Source organism: Antedon mediterranea, chromosome 2, assembly GCF_964355755.1.
Source record: "Antedon mediterranea chromosome 2, ecAntMedi1.1, whole genome shotgun sequence".
Taxonomy (NCBI): Eukaryota; Metazoa; Echinodermata; class Crinoidea; order Comatulida; family Antedonidae; genus Antedon; species Antedon mediterranea.
This window is the reverse complement of record NC_092671.1, coordinates 9,069,076-9,090,347: the sequence shown is the minus strand read 5'-3', so window position 1 is coordinate 9,090,347 and position 21,272 is coordinate 9,069,076. Positions and strand designations below refer to the sequence as shown.

At 34.7% G+C, this 21,272-nt stretch overlaps 1 protein-coding gene across 2 annotated transcripts; it reads right to left on the bottom strand.

Annotated features, from left to right (window-relative positions):
• Window positions 1-38: 38 nt before the first annotated feature.
• LOC140040290 (catalase-like) lies at window positions 39-20,011 on the bottom strand. 2 transcript variants are annotated; one of them, XM_072086096.1, is made up of 12 exons: window positions 19,856-20,011; window positions 10,256-10,433; window positions 6,731-6,841; window positions 6,069-6,250; window positions 4,640-4,819; window positions 4,047-4,157; window positions 2,549-2,629; window positions 2,182-2,334; window positions 1,729-1,867; window positions 1,313-1,551; window positions 904-978; window positions 39-792 (listed from the first exon to the last, which is right to left on the bottom strand). In XM_072086096.1, exons 1-12 carry the CDS (start codon window positions 19,916-19,918, stop codon window positions 781-783), a joined length of 1,524 nt encoding a protein of 507 aa, XP_071942197.1. In that variant the 5' UTR covers window positions 19,919-20,011; the 3' UTR covers window positions 39-780. The 2 variants fall into 2 exon arrangements, with proteins under 2 accessions (XP_071942197.1, XP_071942198.1); XM_072086097.1 differs by lacking the exon at window positions 19,856-20,011 and adding an exon at window positions 10,923-11,176.
• Window positions 20,012-21,272: the final 1,261 nt, after the last annotated feature.

Genomic DNA, 21,272 nt, shown 5'->3' with positions numbered 1-21,272 from the left:
GGGAATTTTTTTTCAAAATATACAAAGTAACACATTAATTGTAATAATCTTTTTTATTAGTAAGATTAAATGAAAATTCAGATTCAGAACTAATATATGCTTGTTTTTGTTTACCAATTACATAATTATATTCACTTCATTTTGTATTAAACCGAAAAAAAATACAATTTAATCTAACATTCTAATATGTGTTGTTATACATTATATAAAATTGAATTTCAATCATGAAAAGTCTGTTGGTGTTCAACATTTAGCTTTTTGCTTATTTTGTTTGTACCACAATTGAGATTGAGACAAACCACTTGTTTATTCCCGTAATTTCCAATCCAAGTCTGTTTTTACTCATAAATTCCAATATGAACTCAATAGCGATCAAGGAAACACATTACTGTACAAATATTAGTGAGATGTACTGTATAGCAGACCCACACATATATAATTTAACTGAAGAATCATGGAAAAAGATATATATAATACAATAATAATATTCTATGAAGGAACAAATGGAAATTCATAAAGTAACCATCTTTAAATACTGAAACAAAAGCTACCATTTTTAACCCAGGTGTGTATTTTGCCAAAATTTAAAATAATGGAAATATTACTTTCCTTGCAAGTTTGTAGATAAAATATATTTTAAAACATTTTATGCATTCATTTTAATGAACAGTGCTATTGTTGAATATTATATGGTGAAAACTTAATAAAATATGACAAATTTAAATCATTCACAATTAGCATTCAGCCAAGTACCTCCAAGAGGTATAAAATATAAGCTCTTTACAAATTAGCCTGAAAATAAAAAAAAGTAGTAGGTTAATAATGGAAACTACCTGCCTTTGGATTTACAAATTTTATAGCGATATTCAAACAATAATAAGAGGTTAAAATTAAATAAAATACCTTTTGTTTGTGTTTCTCCAAAAGTTCAGCAAGGCGCTTTCCAAAATCGGGGTGTACTTTTGAAAAATTATCAACCTGTTGATAGGACAAATATAGGTAAAATAAAAATGAAATGACTTCATGATCAAAAAGAAAAGTAGATGTATCAAATTTTATTATTCTACATGTCATGATTGGATTTCTGAATATCATTTTCATAGAAAACAGTATAAATGATTATTCTATAGTTTTTTTCTAGCAAACTTATATATTTTCGTTTTCATTGGTTAATTGGTTTGATCAATAATGGCAATAAATATAGCAAGCAAACCAGTTGGCTATGTTACCAAGTCATTTGATTAATACATACATTTTCATACTAAAAAAAAAATAATTACAAATTACATTTATAAATGGTTCTAAAACTTACAGTTCTTTTTTGAATGAAATCGGATGCATCTTTCAGATGGCCAGCAATGTTAGACACCAGAGCTGTTCTTTCGCTAGGAGACAGAACTTTACTCCAGAACGTTTCAACTTGGGCGAAGTTGTCCTCGTTGGCCGTGTCGTATCGCTTCACATCCCCTGTGACATTGGCAGTGGATATACAGTTCTTTGGATTGTCAGTAGGCCCATTGAAACTGTTTGGGAAATAATTGGGAGCTCCACCTGTCAAAAAATAAATAAATTTATATTAGTATATAGCCTGAATGACAATTATTAGATATGCAATATGCCCAAATATGAAAGACGAAAAAAACCAATCAAATCATATGTATATAAAACTTGATGAAGAGCCAGATTTAAAGAGCTCTCTATTCTAGTTCATACTGAAGCTGAACAAACCTTGGTTATCTGTGACGCATGCTGGGCCATCACGGATGTAGTTGCGAACCTTAGCGGCAAATGGGCAATTGACGGGTATCTGAAGATAGTTGGTACCAAGACGGTGGCGATGTGTGTCTGGATACGAAAACAAACGGCCCTACAGGAAAAAAAATATGTATATCAGAAAAAATGGGTTTATTGTTTCTACTACAACAGGCACTGACTAAGCATCCTAATAATGCAAAATATACATACAAACATTAAGTTTGACCACAAAGCCTGTTTTTGTAAAGCTTTTAGAACGCATTGTTAAAAACAAGAGGTGGAATGGGGTGACTGCTTTGCTAGGGGATCTGAACATCCCAGTAATGCAAAATATACATATATGTACATTAAGTTAAACCACAAAGTCTGCTTTTGTAAGGAGGTTGAAAGGGTTGACTGCATTGCTGTTGAACCTATCAGTCTCACCTGCAACATCTTGTCTGGAGAAGCTTCAATACCAGGAATCATGTGCGATGGCGAGAAAGCAATTTGTTCCACCTCAGCAAAGTAATTCTTGGGGTTCAAATTCAAGACCATCCTTCCAACTGGAATCAATGGGTAATCCTTCTGTGGCCAAATCTATATAAAGATTGGAAAGTATTGAAAGGTTTATTGTAGGAAATTTTAAATTTTTAGAATAAAGCTCTGTCAAACTTTATGTGACCAAAAAACAGTAATGTGCCCATATATGGACACAATGATGTCATATCACTGCCATATTTGGGCACATCACTGCCATATTTGGGCATATCACGCTTAAAAAGGGGGGTGGAGTATTGAAAACTTGTCTTACCTTAGTGAGGTCAAATGGATTGAATTCAAACTTCTCAGCTTGCTCAAAGGTCATGACTTGAATCTTGAGCGTCCACGAGGGCTATAGTAGCAAAAATTTAAAAAACATTGATTAACTTTTCACGGCTGTTAATAAATCGATCAATTAAAAAAACTATAATATTATAATTATAAACTTAAAGAATGCTAGAAATAGTTTACAAAGGGAAAGATAATAATATTATAATATTTATTTATTTATTGACAATAACAAAAGCATACACATGTCTTCTGTGTATTGTATGTACAATATCAGAGGATAACTAATAAAAGTATTATTTTTTAATTGTCCATATTAGGCGCACATGCCTTTTTCTTATACAATATTCATGTCAGCGAAATATGGGAAATTGGAAGAGCTATTGGACATCCTGCATGAATCAGCTGAAATGTTCCAATTGTTGCAAACTCACAAAAACAAAATAGTTAAAAGGAAAAACAAAGATTAGTTTGTTTGTGCCCTCCACTGTTATTTCATAATGTTATCTGCATTAGAAGTCTATTACTGTATGAAGCCTGATTTTGTTTACATAGATTTTGCCTTTGTAGCCTAATTATTAATACAGTTTTTGACAAAACACAGAACTTGGAGAGGACCTATCCTATTAAAAAATATCAAATTTTTGCTGTGTAATGAAGGTTGTTCAGCTATTGTCAAATTTAAAATGAATAATAAATATGTTTCTTATTTTAATTTCTATTGACTGTATGCAGGAAGTGATTATATTAAGGTCATTTATTTATAAATGATGGAAGCATCGGATGATTTTTGTCATTTTACCTCAGATATTTTGGTTCCTCACTAAATGAAATTGTACATTTTCGAATACAATATTTTTTTTTGTAATACATAAATTAAATAATAATAAATTTAATTTTTTAAAGATTAAACTTTTAAAAGTCTATTATGGTACTTTCTCAAGGTAAAATGCTAACTTTGTATTGATTGTAGATTAAATATTATTATTTTCATTAGAAAAGCTGAAAATATTATTAGCTACGTTGAAAGTCAAGGTAAAGGGGTTGACTCATAGGGTCATATAACAAATAACCATGTGATAGTTGTAGTATAAACACAACAAACAACTTTTATACAATATAATAATATTATTTTTTTTTATAATTTTATATTTATTCATTCTTAACATTGTCGTCAGTATTATCAATATAAATTGGAGGAAATTTTAATTAGAATGAAATTTAATTAGAAGAGAACATGTGCCTTATCATTAATTTTTTTTCTATTCCACTTTTTGCCAAACATTGTTGTCTGGTTGCTTTTGGCAATCCCCACCACTGACCTACTTCATCTTTGTCTGAATCATTCTGGTATATTCATTCACATCTTATTCAACTCAACGAATAAACATTCATAGCAAATCAATTTTTTTTTAAAGGGAAATAAAAAGCCAAAATTTTAGCCAAATCATTTCTAATTAATTGCAAAAAAAAATTCTTACAAAGTTTCCAGAAGCAATAGCATTGTACAAGTCACGAATGGAATAATCTGGGTCGTCGGCACTCATTTGCGCAGCCTGTTCTGCATTCATGTTTTTAATGCCTTGGTCAGTCTGTGTGAATAAAAAATTACAACATTTTATGTCTTGTCCAACATTAATACGTATAAAAGGAAAACAAGGGCCTAGCAAGCATGAGGTAGACGAGGTGGTCGCCTTATCTGAAATCTTAAATTGTCACACATCCCCCAGTACAGCCTGCATCACATATCCCTAAGCATAGCTCGTATAATTTGTATTAATAAATTGATATTAATAATTATATATCAAATATTTCTCGCTCTGGAAGCAATAAACTTTTGAAATGCGAGTATTATGGTAAATTAACTCAGAATTGAATTACTGTGTTCATGTATAGAATGTTACAAAATTATATAATTATCATAGAATAATTGATAATTCTTGGTTAAGAGTTTACATTATTTTTTGGTATTTATATTTGTCCTCAAGCCTAACTGAGGAAGGAAGAAGCCAGCAGTGCAGCACCTACCAGATCAGCACATCATATATTGTTGTTTTTAGAAAATGAATTATACCTTAAAGTGAAACTTGCAATATACTGGCTGATCGTCTTTGTTGACCATCTTGAATGTATGCGAGCCATAGCCATTCATGTGTCGATAACCATCAGGTGTTCCACGATCGGAGAAGAGGAAGCTTACTTGATGAGTGGTCTCGGGCCGAAGGCTGATGAAGTCCCAGAACATGTCTGGATCCTACAATGATAAATGCAAGTGCCTACAATATTTAACACACCAGAAGCAACGGCTTGCTATTTTTTTTTTCTTTTCATCATTTCTCTCAAAGGACAATGCAATGGGGTTGCCATTGCTCTTTTAAAGCGTTCATCAACATTTCACAACAGTGAGTTTATAGCATAAACCCACATGACATAAACACTGCATTTGTGATATACTGACATGTGATTAGTCCAACAGTGATTTAATTATTTCGTGAACATACCTTTTTTCTGGATTTTTAAAGTTAGTTTATGGTTTTGAAAACCTCAAAAAAAAATGGCTAGATCTTTGAAAGAAGCCATACTTAACTTAAGTTGAATAGATGCATTAAAATATTATTAAATTCAATTAACTTTATGCAGGCTAGCATTTTCAATGGCCTTGATTCTCATAACCATGTTTATTTTTCACTACTTCAAAACATGCCCTTATTCAATTTTTAGTTACTTTGTACACAAAGTATAACAAATACCATTGAATGTGGTATTGAATTAGGTTGCAGCATATTTTTGGATGTGTGAATAAAGTGGGAAAAACACATTTCTAAGCCAGTCACGCACAGCAGCGGGTTACTTGACGGAGACCATAAAATGTGAAAATGGAAAAGTTATTATGATTGATGGTTAAGTATTGTATCTTTTATCTTAATTTTGAAAGACCATTAAGTTTGCTTCAGGCCAACCTGTACTGTAACACAACAGACTTAAGGTTTTCAAGAAGATTATCAATGGACATATTAAAAGTCATTATTTTTTCAAAAATTAATGTACCGTAAGGTATGTAGGAATAATAGCAGTTGATAAAAACAAGCATTATTGAAGCACCTAGTGAAACTATCAAATCTGCAATTTTTGTCCTCGCTAAATTGAATAGGTTTAACTGTGGTTAAAGGATAATAGTGGTTAATTTTAAGGAATATACATAAAATACAATCTACTTTTATGAATCGTTGCTTCTTTTTAAACAAAAACTTATGGATATAATAGATTTTCCATCCTCACATAATTATACGTCTCTTAGGTAAATAAAAGCTGGCTAAAAGAATTTGGGCTCAAATGAATAGATACATATACTGTATTTTAACAACCTAAAAGGTCACTAATTGACTTTAAGTATGCCACTCCAACATTAAAGTAATTTAACATGTTAACTTCCTTTAAATATCATCACATGTTTGGATACAGGCTACTGGATACTGGCTAGCAATACAACATACATACTGTACCTTTAAATGTGTCACTGGGTTTCTCTTTTGGGTGTGAATAAAGCTTGGGAAAAGGATTGGATCTCGAATAAAGAAGATGGGTGTATTATTTCCAACTAAATCCCAGTTGCCATCCTGTGTGTAGAACTTGACAGCAAAGCCTCGTGGGTCACGAGCAGAATCAGCTGATCCAGATTCTCCACCTTAAAAAATAGGCAAAAAAAGCCTATTTTGACGACTACTGTTGAGGTATACCTGTATTTATTAAGTTTTGATTTGTTCTTCTTGTTTCATGTGCCACCAATATAAAGGTGTCGTTTCGAATAAAGATTATTATTCACCAAGCTTAGAATCTTCACATTTTAAGCATCTTTGTTTATCTCATTTTGTGTAATAAACTTAGCCAATCGCAAGTCACCCAACATTTTTTGGGTGTCTAAAGTTACCATAAATATGGTAAACTACAGTAGTACAAATCAATATGCAGGAAAAGGGGCGCATGCCATCAAATAAGAAATGGACATAAATTTAATTAAAGCAACAGTTACTTTTCAGGAAAATACAGGTCAAATGTAATACTGAAACATTTTCTACCAGCATATATATCACATGCAATTCACTAATACTGATAGCAAATAACGCAATAAATCATTTATGTTGGTATTTTAAGAGAAATGCATTACCAACTGTTGAGAACCTCACGCCAATTGGAGTTTTTTTCCCAATGGTGTCAAAGATGCTTGCCTTGGTGTATTTGCTTATGTCATGGGTCACTTCAAAATATCCAAATGCACCTATAAACCAGAACAATTATATTATAGTTGATCTGGAAATTTATAAGTAAAATATTTTTTAAACAAAATACAGAATAGTTTAAAATCTTTCCAGTACAGTTCAGTTTTTATGAGTAATAACAAATATTAGCTTTTTTAATTTTAATTAAAAAACAGTTGATAATAAATTTACTGCCATTGAACATTTACTGCAGAAAAAATAAATTATAATAGTATAACTACTGCACATCCTGGTCATCAGGAACAATAAATGTGTAATTATACTTTGTATTCAGCTTATACCAGTGGTGTAATGGCCATTGACTAAACCCAAAGCTTATGGGGCCCCTGAGCAGTCCCCTGAGAAAAAAACAGGCATTAAAAATATGTTGAAAAAGGCTCAAAACGCCCAAGACCTCCAGGGCCACTTAGGGTTCCTAAACCAGGGGCCTTGGGTCTTTGCGTTACGCCACTGGCTTACAATATTATACCTAATGTACAGTATCTACAGTATATGTTACTGTAATTTAACTTAAAAACTACTACTCTCTATAACTACTAGTAATAATCTCCTAATATGGAATTTTAAATGCCTAACCCTCAGGGTATAAGTTAAGCTACAGATAGATCTTATTACAATCAATGATGAAGTACCACCAGGATACAGTGTCACTGGAAATGGTTACAATCAGTACAAAATCCATAGTTGTCTAAAACTTAACACCACATGCTATACACAATAGTAGCCACATTCAACCCCTTCCCAAACAATCGACCCAAGACCTCACTACTGAACCTAACCCTCTAAATATTCACCTCTGGAATACTTAAGTCAGGGAGTTTAACAACTCCCTGCTTAAGTGAAGCATGGAGATACACCTAATAATAATTCATATGATTGTTAGTGACCTGAATTGTACAGTTATGTAATAGTCACATGATCCCAACCTTCAACAAAAAAAAAAAACAACAGTGAAGATTTGCAAGTCATTGCAAATCCATATTTTCAATGAATTAATAAATAGAAAATATACTAAAAAACATAAAGCCACTCCCTAAACATAGTTATAGTAGACGTTTTATCACTGACCAAGCATATGGATAACATGTCCCCTCCATAGATTATATTTCACAAAAAATACGCGCCAACTTGGAATCAGTGATCTTACGGATATGGATGAACAAATCAATAATTGTACCTTATTATTATCTATTTTTGTTTTTGATAAAAGGGCTATAAATATACTGTTTATGAAGGAAATCAATTCAATTCAATTCAATAATACATTTATTTAAGATGGTCACAATATATAACAAACAATATTACAATAAACAATCATAAACAATTAATATAAGACCATCTTAGGGATCAAAATTAGAAGTAGAACTTGTCTCACATTGACCCCTAAAATAATAATAATAATTCAAACAAAAATAAGAACGGTACCGTATAAATATACAAATACAACGCATACAATTAAATAAATTATACAGTGCGCAACATATTTAGTAGGTTTGGTAACAAGATAAATAAAGGATTTTTATATGCTTTCTAAATGAATTTACAGTATATAAATGATTGATGGCAGTTGAATCTAGATTATTCCAATACGTTGGTCCTAAATAAGTAATAAAAAACTGGCTTTTTCTAAGTTTAACAAATGGAACATACAATTTATGCGGATTTCTTATGTTATAGGTATGATCTAATAAACGATTTGAAAATAACATTGAAACAGACTTTGGTAGTAAACCAGTAACATATTCAAACATAAAAGAAGTAACTTGAAGTTTATGAAGGTCATATATTTTTAAAATTTTAAGTTTTTTAAACAAAGGTTCTGATGCAGATGTAGATTGTTCAAAGTTTAATAATCGAACAACACGTTTTTGTAAAATGAAAATTCTTTGTAAATTTGATGGATAATCAGCTGCCCATATAATATTGCAATAAAGTAAATGTGGTAATATAAGCGAATTATACAAAGAAAGTAAAATGTGTTGAGGAAAAAAATATTTTATCTGGTTTATAACACCAATGCATTTAGACATTTTGATTGAAATATTTTTCTGATGACCGGTCCAATTTAAGTTTTCATTAATTAAAATTCCAAGAAATAAAGTTTCGCTTTTTCGGTCCAGATTTTTACCATTTAGAACAACCTGAATGTTTTTGTTACTTAATTTATGCCTGTTTCGATGGGAGTGAAATATAATGAAATTTGTTTTTGAAGTATTAATCAATAATTTATTAGAAGAGAACCAATTTTCAATCTTATTTAATTCTAAATTAAAGGTATTTACTAATAAATCAATATTTTTGTTTGAATAAAATAAAGTTGTATCATCGGCAAAGGAAACAATATTCAGTGTATCACTAACAAAGGTTATGTCATTTACGTAAATAAGAAATAATAAGGGTCCAAGGACCGACCCCTGTGGTACACCACATGGAACGTTCTTTGCCGATGATTTACAGTTACCAATCTGTACATATTGTTTACGATTACTAAGATAACTAATAAACCATTTTAACGAAACACCTCTAATGCCATAACGAAATAATACAGTTAAGATTATAATATACCATATGTTTCCTTCCTGTAAAATTTATGTAGGCTATGGGATAGGATTTTGAAATAGTGGGTACTCATACAGTAGATGAAAACCCGGGCCCCTCATTGGATACAATCAGTACAAAATCCATAGTTGTCTAAAACTTAACACCACATGCTATACACAATAGTAGCCACCCCTTCCTAAACAATCGACCCAAGACCTCACTACTGAACCTAACTCACTAAATATTCACCTCTGGAGTACTTAAGTGAAGCATGGAGGTACACCTAATAATAATTCATATGATTGTTGTAATAATCTTAGTGACCTGAATGGTACAGTTATGTAACAGTCACGTGATCCCAACCTTCAACAACAAACCACAACAACAGTGAAGATTTGCAAGTCATTGCAAATCCATATTTTCAATGAATTAATAATAGAAAATATACTAAAAAACATAAAGCCACTCCCTAAACATAGTAGACGTTTTATCACTGACCAAGCATATGGATAACATGTCCCCTCCATAGATTATATTTCACAAAATACTCTCCAACTTGGAATCAGTGATTTTACGGATAATAATAACAATAATTGTACCTTATTATTATATATTATTGTTAAGATAAAAGGGCTATAAATATACTGTTTATAAAGGAAATAATACAGTTAAGATTATACCATATGTTTCCTTCCTATAAAATTTATGTAGGCTATGGGATAGGATTTTGAAATAGTGGGCACTCATACAGTTACAGTAGATGAAAAACTGGGCTCCTCATTGGACCTGGTATGAGGGACAGTAATAAGACACAGTAAACTATTTATGGTTACTGTACATTATACTTTTTTTTTAAAGAACAGTTTATTTACCTGCTCCTTTGGCATGGACCACTCTTTCTGGAATCCTTTCCTGGTTAAAATGGGCCATGATATCCATGTACTGGTGGTCTTGCATAAGCAATGGCCCACGCTCACCCACACTCAGGGAGGCAGTGTGCACTCCAATAGGGCGGCCAGCAGATTCAGTAACATTCTCGGATGTTTTACTCTATAAAAAAAACAAAAATGAAATTCCTATGAATTTTATAGTGAAACAATAATGTATAACTAGGCTTACAAGCAACTCTCCTAAAAGCGGATACCCAGAAAACTTCCAATCCAAATAGCTTTCCATTCTTAAAATTTTTAGATTTTCTAGAAAACTATAAAACTCATTATTTAAGACAGTTGACCTCTAATTTTATATCTCCATGGTTGACAGTAGTAGTCATAGTCATAGTCATATAGTCATATATACTTTATTGTCCATTTAAAAAACAGAAATGTGATTTGAAAACTGGCAAAATACAAAAATATAAAATACAATTCACAAAAACACACACAAAAAGTTAAGAGGCTAAAAATTGTTAAAATTAGATAAAAATTATCGGTTACATTTTACCTTTGTACTCTGGAGTTATATAAGTGTATAGCATTAGGTACAAACGAGCACCTAAACAGTACAGTACGATTGCATTTTAAACATTTAAATACTTACCGCGGTTTCAGAATAATCCTTCAATTGCGACTTAGCATGATCCTTAGTAGCCATTTTGACTGATTGAGGACAACGCAAGAGAAAGAAAGATCTAAACTTGAATCTTTACTAAATACAACACACCTATCTGTTATCTAGTCCAGGGACTGTGAAAATATACTTGCTTATTGGAGTATTAACAATGCTTATATTGCTACCACCAGAAATCATAGTCTCCTGATTGGCTGAGCATGAATCAAAAGTGCTGGGACAATGAGAGAGCTAACACTGTGTGTGGAAATGTAAATACACCAGCAAAGCTTATCTAAAAGTGCTATGTCATCAACAGGCGGTACAAATGATAATACCTAGATTCAAAAGTCACATGCAACATCATTCATTGGTTAGATTCTTTGTACAATTGGTAGATTAAACTACATTAGTACAAGTATCCAATTGTAGACCATCTTGATTTATTTAAGGTAAATATTTACAGATTTTGTTATTTACAGCACAAAATGCAATAAATTATAGGGCAAAACTACATATTTCAAAAAAATATTCATAGTAGTATAAATTTATTTTGAAGCCCAGGGGTCACTTGTATATAAACCAAACAGGGGGGAGGGTGCAGCAGCCACTTCAAGACACGAGGCACTTGCGCTACCTGTTTTACTGAAAAATACTACGGACTTGAACTACCATTTACCAAAATCCAGTGTTCTCTAAAATGACGGCAGAAACAAGGCTACGCCAAAGAGGGCGCAATATTAGTACTGGTTCCCGGCATGATCTGCACATGGCCAAAGTGAGCGTTCATGGCAAAATCATGAACGTGTTTTGACAAGTTAATCGCGCGTCCGCGGTGCATGACAACGATGATCAAGAGTGGTCACAGTTTAATGATTTTGTCCTAGGCTATGTTTCGTGTACTTCTGCTGATGCGAAAACTCTAGGCCTATTCAAAGGTATTAGCGATGGGCTTATTATAGCCGGGCTTATAGCATTAAGCATTGCAGTATGCCAAAATACCTGCAAAATTTGCCGATAAATCATGACTTTGACACGGGTGGGCGGGCCAGGGACTTTAAACTACTAATTTCACCCTGTCATTTCCCACACTTGTGCTACCAACTCTCCATATTTTCCAACACTTGTGCTACCAGGCCCTCGAAAATATACCCGTAAATGCGGCACCTCTCCGTATGGAAATATTTATTTAAGGTTTTGAAGATCAACAATATTACAAACTTATATTTTAAGTTTCAGAGATTGAAGAAAAGTTGTAAAGTTACCCTGGTACAGTATGTGTTATTTGTTAACATTTTTTTAAACACAATAAATTATAATTTGTTATCAATACTCTATTAAACACTTTGTTGGGTCCATTAAGAAGGAACTTTGTTGGGTCTATTAAGGGGACACTTTGTTGGGTCCATTAAGGGGACACTTTGTTGGGTCTATTAAGAAGGAACTTTGTTGGGTCTATTAAGAAGGAACTTTGTTGGGTCCATTAAGAAGGAACTTTGTTGGGTCTATTAAGGGGACACTTTGTTGGGTCCATTAAGAAGGAACTTTGTTGGGTCTGTTAAGGGGACACTTTGTTAGGTCTATTGAGGGGACACTTTGTTGGGTCTATTAAAGGGACACTTTGTTGGGTCTATTAAGGGGACACTTTGTTGGGTCCATTAAGGGGACACTTTGTTGGGTCTATTAAGAAGGAACTTTGTTGGGTCTGTTAAGGGGACACTTTGTTGGGTCTATTAAGGGGACACTTTGTTGGGTCCATTAAGAAGGAACTTTGTTGGGTCTGTTAAGGGGACACTTTGTTAGGTCTATTGAGGGGACACTTTGTTGGGTCTATTAAGGGGACACTTTGTTGGGTCTATTAAGGGGACACTTTGTTGGGTCCATTAAGGGGCCACTTTGTTGGGTCCATTAAGGGGACACTTTGTTGGGTCTATTAAGAAGGAACTTTGTTGGGTCTGTTAAGGGGACACTTTGTTGGGTCCATTAAGAAGGAACTTTGTTGGGTCTGTTAAGGGGACACTTTGTTAGGTCTATTGAGGGGACACTTTGTTGGGTCTATTGAGAAGGAACTTTGTTGGGTCTATTAAGGGGACACTTTGTTGGGTCTATTAAGGGGACACTTTGTTGGGTCTATTAAGAAGGAACTTTGTTGGGTCTGTTAAGGGGACACTTTGTTGGGTCTATTGAGAAGGAACTTTGTTGGGTCCATTAAGGGGACACTTTGTTGGGTCCATTAAGGGGACACTTTGTTGGGTCCATTAAGGGGACACTTTGTTGGGTCCATTAAGAAGGAACTTGTTGGGTCTATTAAGGGGACACCTTGTTGGGTCTATTAAGGGGACACCTTGTTGGGTCCATTAAGTGGACACTTTGTTGGGTCCATTAAGGGGACACTTTGTTGGGTCCATTAAGAAGGAACTTTGTTGGGTCTATTAAGGGGACACTTTGTTGGGTCTTTTACTGTAAGGGGACACTTTGTTGGGTCCATTAAGGGGACACTTTGTTGGGTCCATTAAGAAGGAACTTTGTTGGGTCCATTAAGGGGACACTTTGTTGGGGCCATTAAGGGGACACTTTGTTGGGTCCATTAAGAAGGAACTTTGTTGGGTCTATTAAGGGGACACTTTGTTGGGTCCATTAAGGGGCCACTTTGTTGGGTCCATTAAGGGGACACTTTGTTGGGTCTAATAAGAGGACACTTTGTTGGGTCCATTAAGGGGACACTTTGTTGGGTCCATTAAGGGGACACTTTGTTGGGTCCATTAAGGGGACACTTTGTTGGGTCCATTAAGGGGCCACTTTGTTGGGTCCATTAAGGGGACACTTTGTTGGGTCCATTAAGAAGGAACTTTGTTGGGTCCATTTAGGGGACACTTTGTTGGGTCTATTAAAAAGGAAACTTTGTTGGGTCCATTAAGGGGACACTTTGTTAGGTCTCAAGGTGTCTCCTTAATTTAATAGGGGATCTAATGTAAAGCATTAACTACTATAATCTAATACAGCCTGGCTGCAAATTTAAATATTATTAAATATGAAATAGCATACAGTACATAAATACTTTGCATTGACTGGTACAGTCTAATGTAAACTTTACCACACTGAGCCGAAATTAGGGGATGGGATTATATTCGAGTATTACATACATTACATTATTTTGTTACCAAAACTATACTGTTAAAAATAAGATGAAAGTATAAAATTTGGTCAATTTATGAAACAATACATTATAAAGATTAGAATTTCTAGTAGTTTGACCTAAATTATAACAATGCTTGGTCATTACAGTATGGTCAGCCATTCACTTGTGGGATACTAATAAAATGACCAAGCATTGTTACAAAGCAATTATTGTGATCTACGCTTTGTTTAGGTTTACATTTAACGTTGCAGATTCCTGTACATTTAATTAACTTGCCAATTTATCATGTTTATTAATTTGAGGGTTAGGGAGTGCAGTTGAAATACTTTGTGAGTTACAACCCTGGCACTAGGTAAGGATTGAAGCTGGACCTTAGGATTGGAAGACAAGCACATTTTAACCACCAAGCTACAACTCAATTACTAAATTATAAACCTTAATTTGAACATTGAATTTGAATATACTCTGAAAGTGATAATTTTTAGCGTTTCAACACTTTAAAAACAGACCATATTTTCATAAATTAATTTCTATAAATATAACTGTTAATAATTGCAATATTATTTCCTTTTACAACCAGCATAATTCTTGGCTATAAAAGGAGATGATGGTCTAAAAGTAGTAAATAACTGGTACTTGTATAACTGGTAAAACAGTACCGTAAATCTTCTAATTGTAACCCTGGGTTATTATTGATTGTTTTTTAGGGTGGGCTACTAATAGAACGGGGGTACTATTAGAGTAGTGGGTTACTATTACTAATCTTAAATTAGGCACCTGAAAATAGTAACCCACCCCTAACTTTTCCGGTAAGCAACTCATAGCAAAATAATAAAACAGTACAAAATCGGAATAAACAAATTTGGTTGAACTCTAACTTTATAACTATAAACTCAAAAACACTCAATCCTTTCCCACTCCCAAGATCAACATGCATTATCTCCTTATTGTATGACAAGAATGCCGTACTGGTGTCTACAAAGGAAATCATGAAGAGGCACTGTTGGTTGGACATGTCCAAATTCAATTGTCAAGAATTCTTGACTGATACTCAATATAAAAGAGGAAGAAATGGGAAAAATAGTTCGCGAAAATGGTATCGTGGTCCCTGGTCGCTAATTGTGGCCAAAAACAAATCAAAAAAATATTGATTGATTGTCTTGGTGATATTAACTGCACAATGATCATGAGATCGTGGGTTCGAATCCACTTGTATCCTTAGGCAAGACACTACTTAAACTTAAAGACCCCTTCCCTGCAATTTTGGACGTTTTTTGGAAAATAATACATATATATCACTTTAAAAACATTAAACCATGTCATTCCTTGTCTTAAATGTACGTTTTATGGTAAATTATGATAAAAAGTGAGAAACAATGCACTACCTAAGTAGCTCGCGGCGATCGACCTCAGGTGGACGGTCTTAGGCCTAGCCTAGCTAGGCTTAGTTTTGTAGGCCTAGCTGGTAAACGTCGGTAACGTACGAACATCGTACGCTAGCTATATACCTAGCCTGACGTTGTATAGTTGCTGCATTAATTGTCTTTCTATTTTTGCAAGACTCCGTTGATACAAATTGGGGAAAACCCGGTATTTTCGCTGAAAAGTTAGGAGTCTTCCATTTGTTTTGGCCTCACGATCGATCGAAAAGTGGTCGAATTACAGGTGAAAAACAAAAATATCAATCCGCGCGCAATGCATTTTGGGATTTATAGCGGGCCGCTATAATTATTAGAATCGACTTATTTTTCACATTTTTAACCGTTTAAAGACGAAAAAAGTTATCGCAATAGGACCATATAGTATTATTTTTACATTAAATATAGTTTGTGATCTTAAATTAGATCTAAAAAACGTAGGGAAGGGGGCTTTAAGATTTCCTCTCTACCTAGGTGTACAAATAGTTACCTGGTGGTTAAGGTCAAAACACAACTTTGCAATGATTACTAGCATTTGGGAGTATGTTTCGATACATGTTTGATTTAAAAATGACCAGGGAAATTATATGTATAGCGTTTAGAGGTTTCACAACATTATATAAATCTAGGATATTATTACAGTAATCATGAATAAACTGCAGAAATATATAATAAATAGAGGGCAGTATTTAAAGTTCAAATTCTGCCACAGTGCAGCAAGTCAGTAAATTATAGATATACTCATGATATACTGTAGTTTACAGTTAAGGGTCTTTCACACATGTTCCGGCACGATTCCGCTCCGGCGATGACAAATTGAATGTTAATGTTTCCTTTTTACTGCGCCCCACCACGCAGATATGCACCTTCAAGCAAAGATTGTATAGCGCCGCTACGCGGCGCAAGATAGGTAACTGGGTGAGACCTTTGTAATCCATGGACGCCATTCCGGCGGACAAGTTTGAACCGGAATAAAGTCGTTGTCAAGGCAATATCCACGATGTTTCGGTTAAAGAACGAATTTGTCTAACCAAACATATCAATGTAAACACACAGAATTAATCGGAAAGTGTCCAGATCCCAAAGAAACTTTTATTTTACTTTGTTTACATAATTTCTTCCCTTTTCCATGAATCAATCATAAAGATGGTTAACCACAGATACTTCGAGGCGGACCGCAAAATTTAAACCATTTACATTTAAATCGCAATAATAACCTGTCCGCCCGAATGGCGTCCATGGATTTACTGGGCGCGTAGTGTTATAAGATAGGAGCTTGGCAACAGTTACCTATCTTGCGCCGCGTAGCGGCGCTATATAATCTTTGCTTCAAGCGATATGCGCGTAGCTGTGTGTGAAAGCGAAAAATTCGTTCGATTTGAATTTCTGGCTCCGGGGAACCGTTGTAAAAGACATTTGAAAATTGCTGCAACAAAGACTAGGCCTATCACCCACCATATGGTTTTAATTAAATAAAGAAAGGGTATCATAGAATTTATTTTTTTTGTCAATTTTTATCAGAAATAATTATTCTTGTGCAATTTGAAATTGCGCAAGGATTTCCTTGCACAATTAAAATTGCACTGCATAATTCAAATTGCCTTCTTGGTTCCTTACCTAGCTAGAGAGTGTGTAGGCCCTGAGGCCCGGCCCCTGTACATATAGCCTCCTAAAACATAGGAGCACCAGTGACTCTATTTACTACTGTGTAGGTTAGGGCCTGCTAGGTAGAGCCTACTGTTAGCTAGGCCTAGACTAGCCCTATCATATACCTAAACTTGTCACATATCTATCTATTACGATTGTTGTATGTAACTATACTATAGCGTAGGCTAGATACTGAGGTGTCTGATCATTTCGGCCGCCGGTTATGGAATTGCCAAATTCATGAAACGCCAAAAAAAAGGACAAAATATACACTTACACTTACACTTAATGTTTGATGGAAATAGTTTAGGCTAGTGCCTATTAGATTCCATTTCTAGCCGAAAATAGTTGTCAAGTCTAGACTTAAAGATGTTCACTGAAGAGGCTTGTATTACATATTCAGGCAGAGAATTCCAGTGATGTATGACTCTGATGGTAAAAAAGTTGACCCTGCACATAAGATTTCCTCTAAGTTTTGGACGATATAGTTTTAAGCTGTGTCCCCTGGTTCTGATGTTGTGAGACAATTTAAATAAATCTTTTGGGTCAATATCCTCAAAGCCTTTCAAAATTTTGAAAGCTTCAATCAAATCTCCTCGTAGTCTTCTTGTCTCTAATGGTTGAAGATCAAGATATTCTAACCTTTTTTCATATGGTAGATCACTTATTGACCATCTTTGTAGCTCTTCTCTGCACCTTCTCCAAGATTTCTTTGTCTTTGTTATAGTAAGGAGACCAGGACTGTATACAGTATTCCATATGTGGACGGATGTATGCCTTGTACATGACCTGAAAACTTTCTTTGTCAATATTTTTGAATGTTCTTTTGACAGTTCTCATACTATTCGTCGCTCTAGCTGCTGCTGCAGCACACTGTCGGCTTGGCTTGCAGTCGCTAGTGAAGATAACACCAAGGTCTTTTTCTTCGTTTACTGCCAATAACGTTTCTCCATTTAGACAATATTCTGATTTCTCTGTCTTTCTACCAACATGGAGCACTTCGCATTTCTTGGTATTGAATTTTAGCAGCCAGTCCTCTGACCATTCCTGAGCCCTATCAAGATCAATTTGAAGTTTTCTTGAATCCGATTTTTCTTTGATGGTCTTTATAATCTTTGCATCATCTGCAAACATGTTAAAGTCTGCGCTGATAATTTTATCTGGAAGATCGTTTATGAAGAGGATGAATAGGATTGGGCCAAGGACTGATCCTTGTGGGACTCCACTCACTACATCTACCGGCTTGGATGTTGTATTTCTTACAATTACTTTCTGTGTTCTTCCTGCCAGAAACTCAGCTATCCAATTTATAGTCTTACCAGATATTCCATAGCCTATCAGCTTGTGAATTAGTCTTCGATGTGGAACACTATCGAACGCCTTCATATAATCAAGGTATACGATATCCACATCTTCACCACTATCTAGAGCTTCAGTGACTGTTTCGAATGTTTGTAGCAAATTTGTTAGACAAGACCTACCACTTAGGAATCCATGTTGACACCTAGACAGCATTCTACTTCCTTTAACAAAGCCAAGCACATTGTCTTTGATGATTGATTCAAAAACTTTACATGGTATTGATGTTAGGCTGATGGGCCGATAATTTTCAGCTTTCTTCTTGGATCCTTTCTTGAAAATTGGTGTGACATTTGCAGTCTTCCAATCTTTTGGTAATTTACCTGTCTCAAGTGAGAGCTTGAAAATGATAGTAAGTGGATGAGCTAGAGAACTGGCACATTGGTTCAGAACCATAGGATGGACACCATCTGGACCAGGAGCTTTGTTTGGTTGCTGTTGATTTAATTTTTTCTGAACATCTTCTACCGAAAATACAATATTTTCAAGAATGTTGTCGCTGTTCCTGCTATCAAACTGGGGTAGGTCACCATCTGGTTCATGGGTATATACAGATTGAAAAAATTTGCTCAACATTTCAACTGCTTCCTGGTCATTTTCGGTCAAACTTCCATCTTCTTTTACAAGATTAGTTATACCTTCTTTTACTTTTTGTTGTTCCCTAATGTACTTGTATACTGGCTTAGGATTTTTCTTAAAGTTCTTCATTAACTTTTGCTCATGTTCTATACGTGCCTTTCTCACGTTTGCACTTGCGACATTCCTCTGTTTCTTGTACTCAAGGTAGTCCTTGTACTGGTTTGTCTGTCTGTACTTTTTGTATAATTTGTGTTTCTTCATATATATAAATATGTATTGTTAATTTCGGCCGCCAGAATTGTAATTATTCTTGAATATGTATGACACGCCATGTGTGTTAAAATGTTAATATTTTACTAAATAGTGTATCGGCGGGCTTCAATTCCAGAAACAGCAAGCGATATTTATAGCGTGCACATTGCCATCACTACAGTGAATATTAATGATATTTTTTTAATAAGAAGGAGTTGATGCTGAAGTTTTTAGCCCATTGCACAACTGATCTCTAGTTTAAATGACCATAATTCTCTGTGGCGTTCCATAGACTTGATAAAGTTATTTTTTTTCACTGTAATTCTGTACAGTTATTTCTGGCTATTTCAATTTGGCGCGCCATACCTGGCGGCCGAAATGATCATGCCATATTTTGTCCTTTTTGGAGTTTCATGAATTTGGTCGTTCCATAACCGGCGGCCGAAATGTTTGGCGGCCGAAATGCACTGTGACCGATACTGAGTGATAGGCTAATAAAAATAATAAATATATAATTTGTTTTGGTTTACCTGCAACAGCTTCTTATATTCTTTTAGCTGATTTGCCGCTTTGTCTTTTTTTGTGTTTGACATTTTACTTGCTTTACATTCGCACAATACTGATGGCAAAAATTCTATCCTAAACCTAAGCTTGTCAAGTAGTACTAGTAGGCTGTATCAAAGAACTTATATAACACAAGAATCTCCTGTTCTTCAATTTCCATTCAAAACACAGTGTCGGAAGTACAGGGTTAAAAGGTCAAACTGGGCGACGCCATTTCACAGCATGAAGCAGCGCCCCCTCCAAACTAGGAAGTCAATTACTCCATGGAGGTATAATTACTCTATCCCCCTAGAGTATTAGCAGATCCGATCCCCTCTATGATTTTGACTTTCTAATTTGATGCGGGCGCCCTACTCCATGGCTCACATTGGCGCCACCCATAGCTCTATTCTATCCCACAATGCCTTTCGAAATTGTTACGCGCTTCGGACGAACAAGAGATTCTTGTGTTATAAGTTCTTTGGCTGATGTATGCTACAGTTATGTCGCTGAGAATTGTTTTCCCAGGTTAAAACCGCATGTGTAGCAAGTACACTTCGCGAACGAGGTATATTCAGAGCGTCATTTCGACAATCGAGCATTCTCTACTTCTACGGAGCGCCATTTATGCCTTTATTTACTTACGAAATAGAAATAGTACTTCGGTAGCTGCTCCAGTGGACCAAATTTAGCACTAGTGGAGCGCAGTGATATAAAATAGAAATAAGTCACTAATTTTAATATCTTTTCGTATGTTAATACACTGTGCTCAAGTGGACACAATTTGGCGCCAGTGGAGCACAGTGATATGAAATAGAAATAAGTCACTGAATTTTAATATCTTTTCGTATGTTAATACACTGTGCTCAAGTGGACCCAATTTGGAGCCAGGGGAGCACAGTGATATAAAATAGAAATAAGTCACTGAATTTTAATATCTTTTCGTATGTTAATACACTGTGCTCAAGTGGACCCAATTTGGCGCCAGGGGAGCACAGTGATATAAAATAGAAATAAGTCACTGAATGTTAATATATTTTCGTATGTTAATACACTGTGCTCAAGTGGACCTAATTTGGCGCCAGTGGAGCACAGTGATATGAAATAGAAATAAGTCACTGAATTTTAATATCTTTTCGTATGTTAATACACTGTGCTCAAGTGGACCTAATTTGGCGCCAGTGGAGCACAGTGATATAAAATGGAAAAAGTCACTGAATTTTAATATCTTTTCGTATTTAATATACACTATGCTCAAGTGGACCCGATTTGGAGCCAGGGGAGCACTGTGATATAAAATAGAAATAAGTCACTGAATTTAATATCTTTTCGTATGTCAATACACTGTGCTTACGTGGACCCAATTTGGCGCGCGCGCCAGTGAGCACAGTAATATAAAATAGA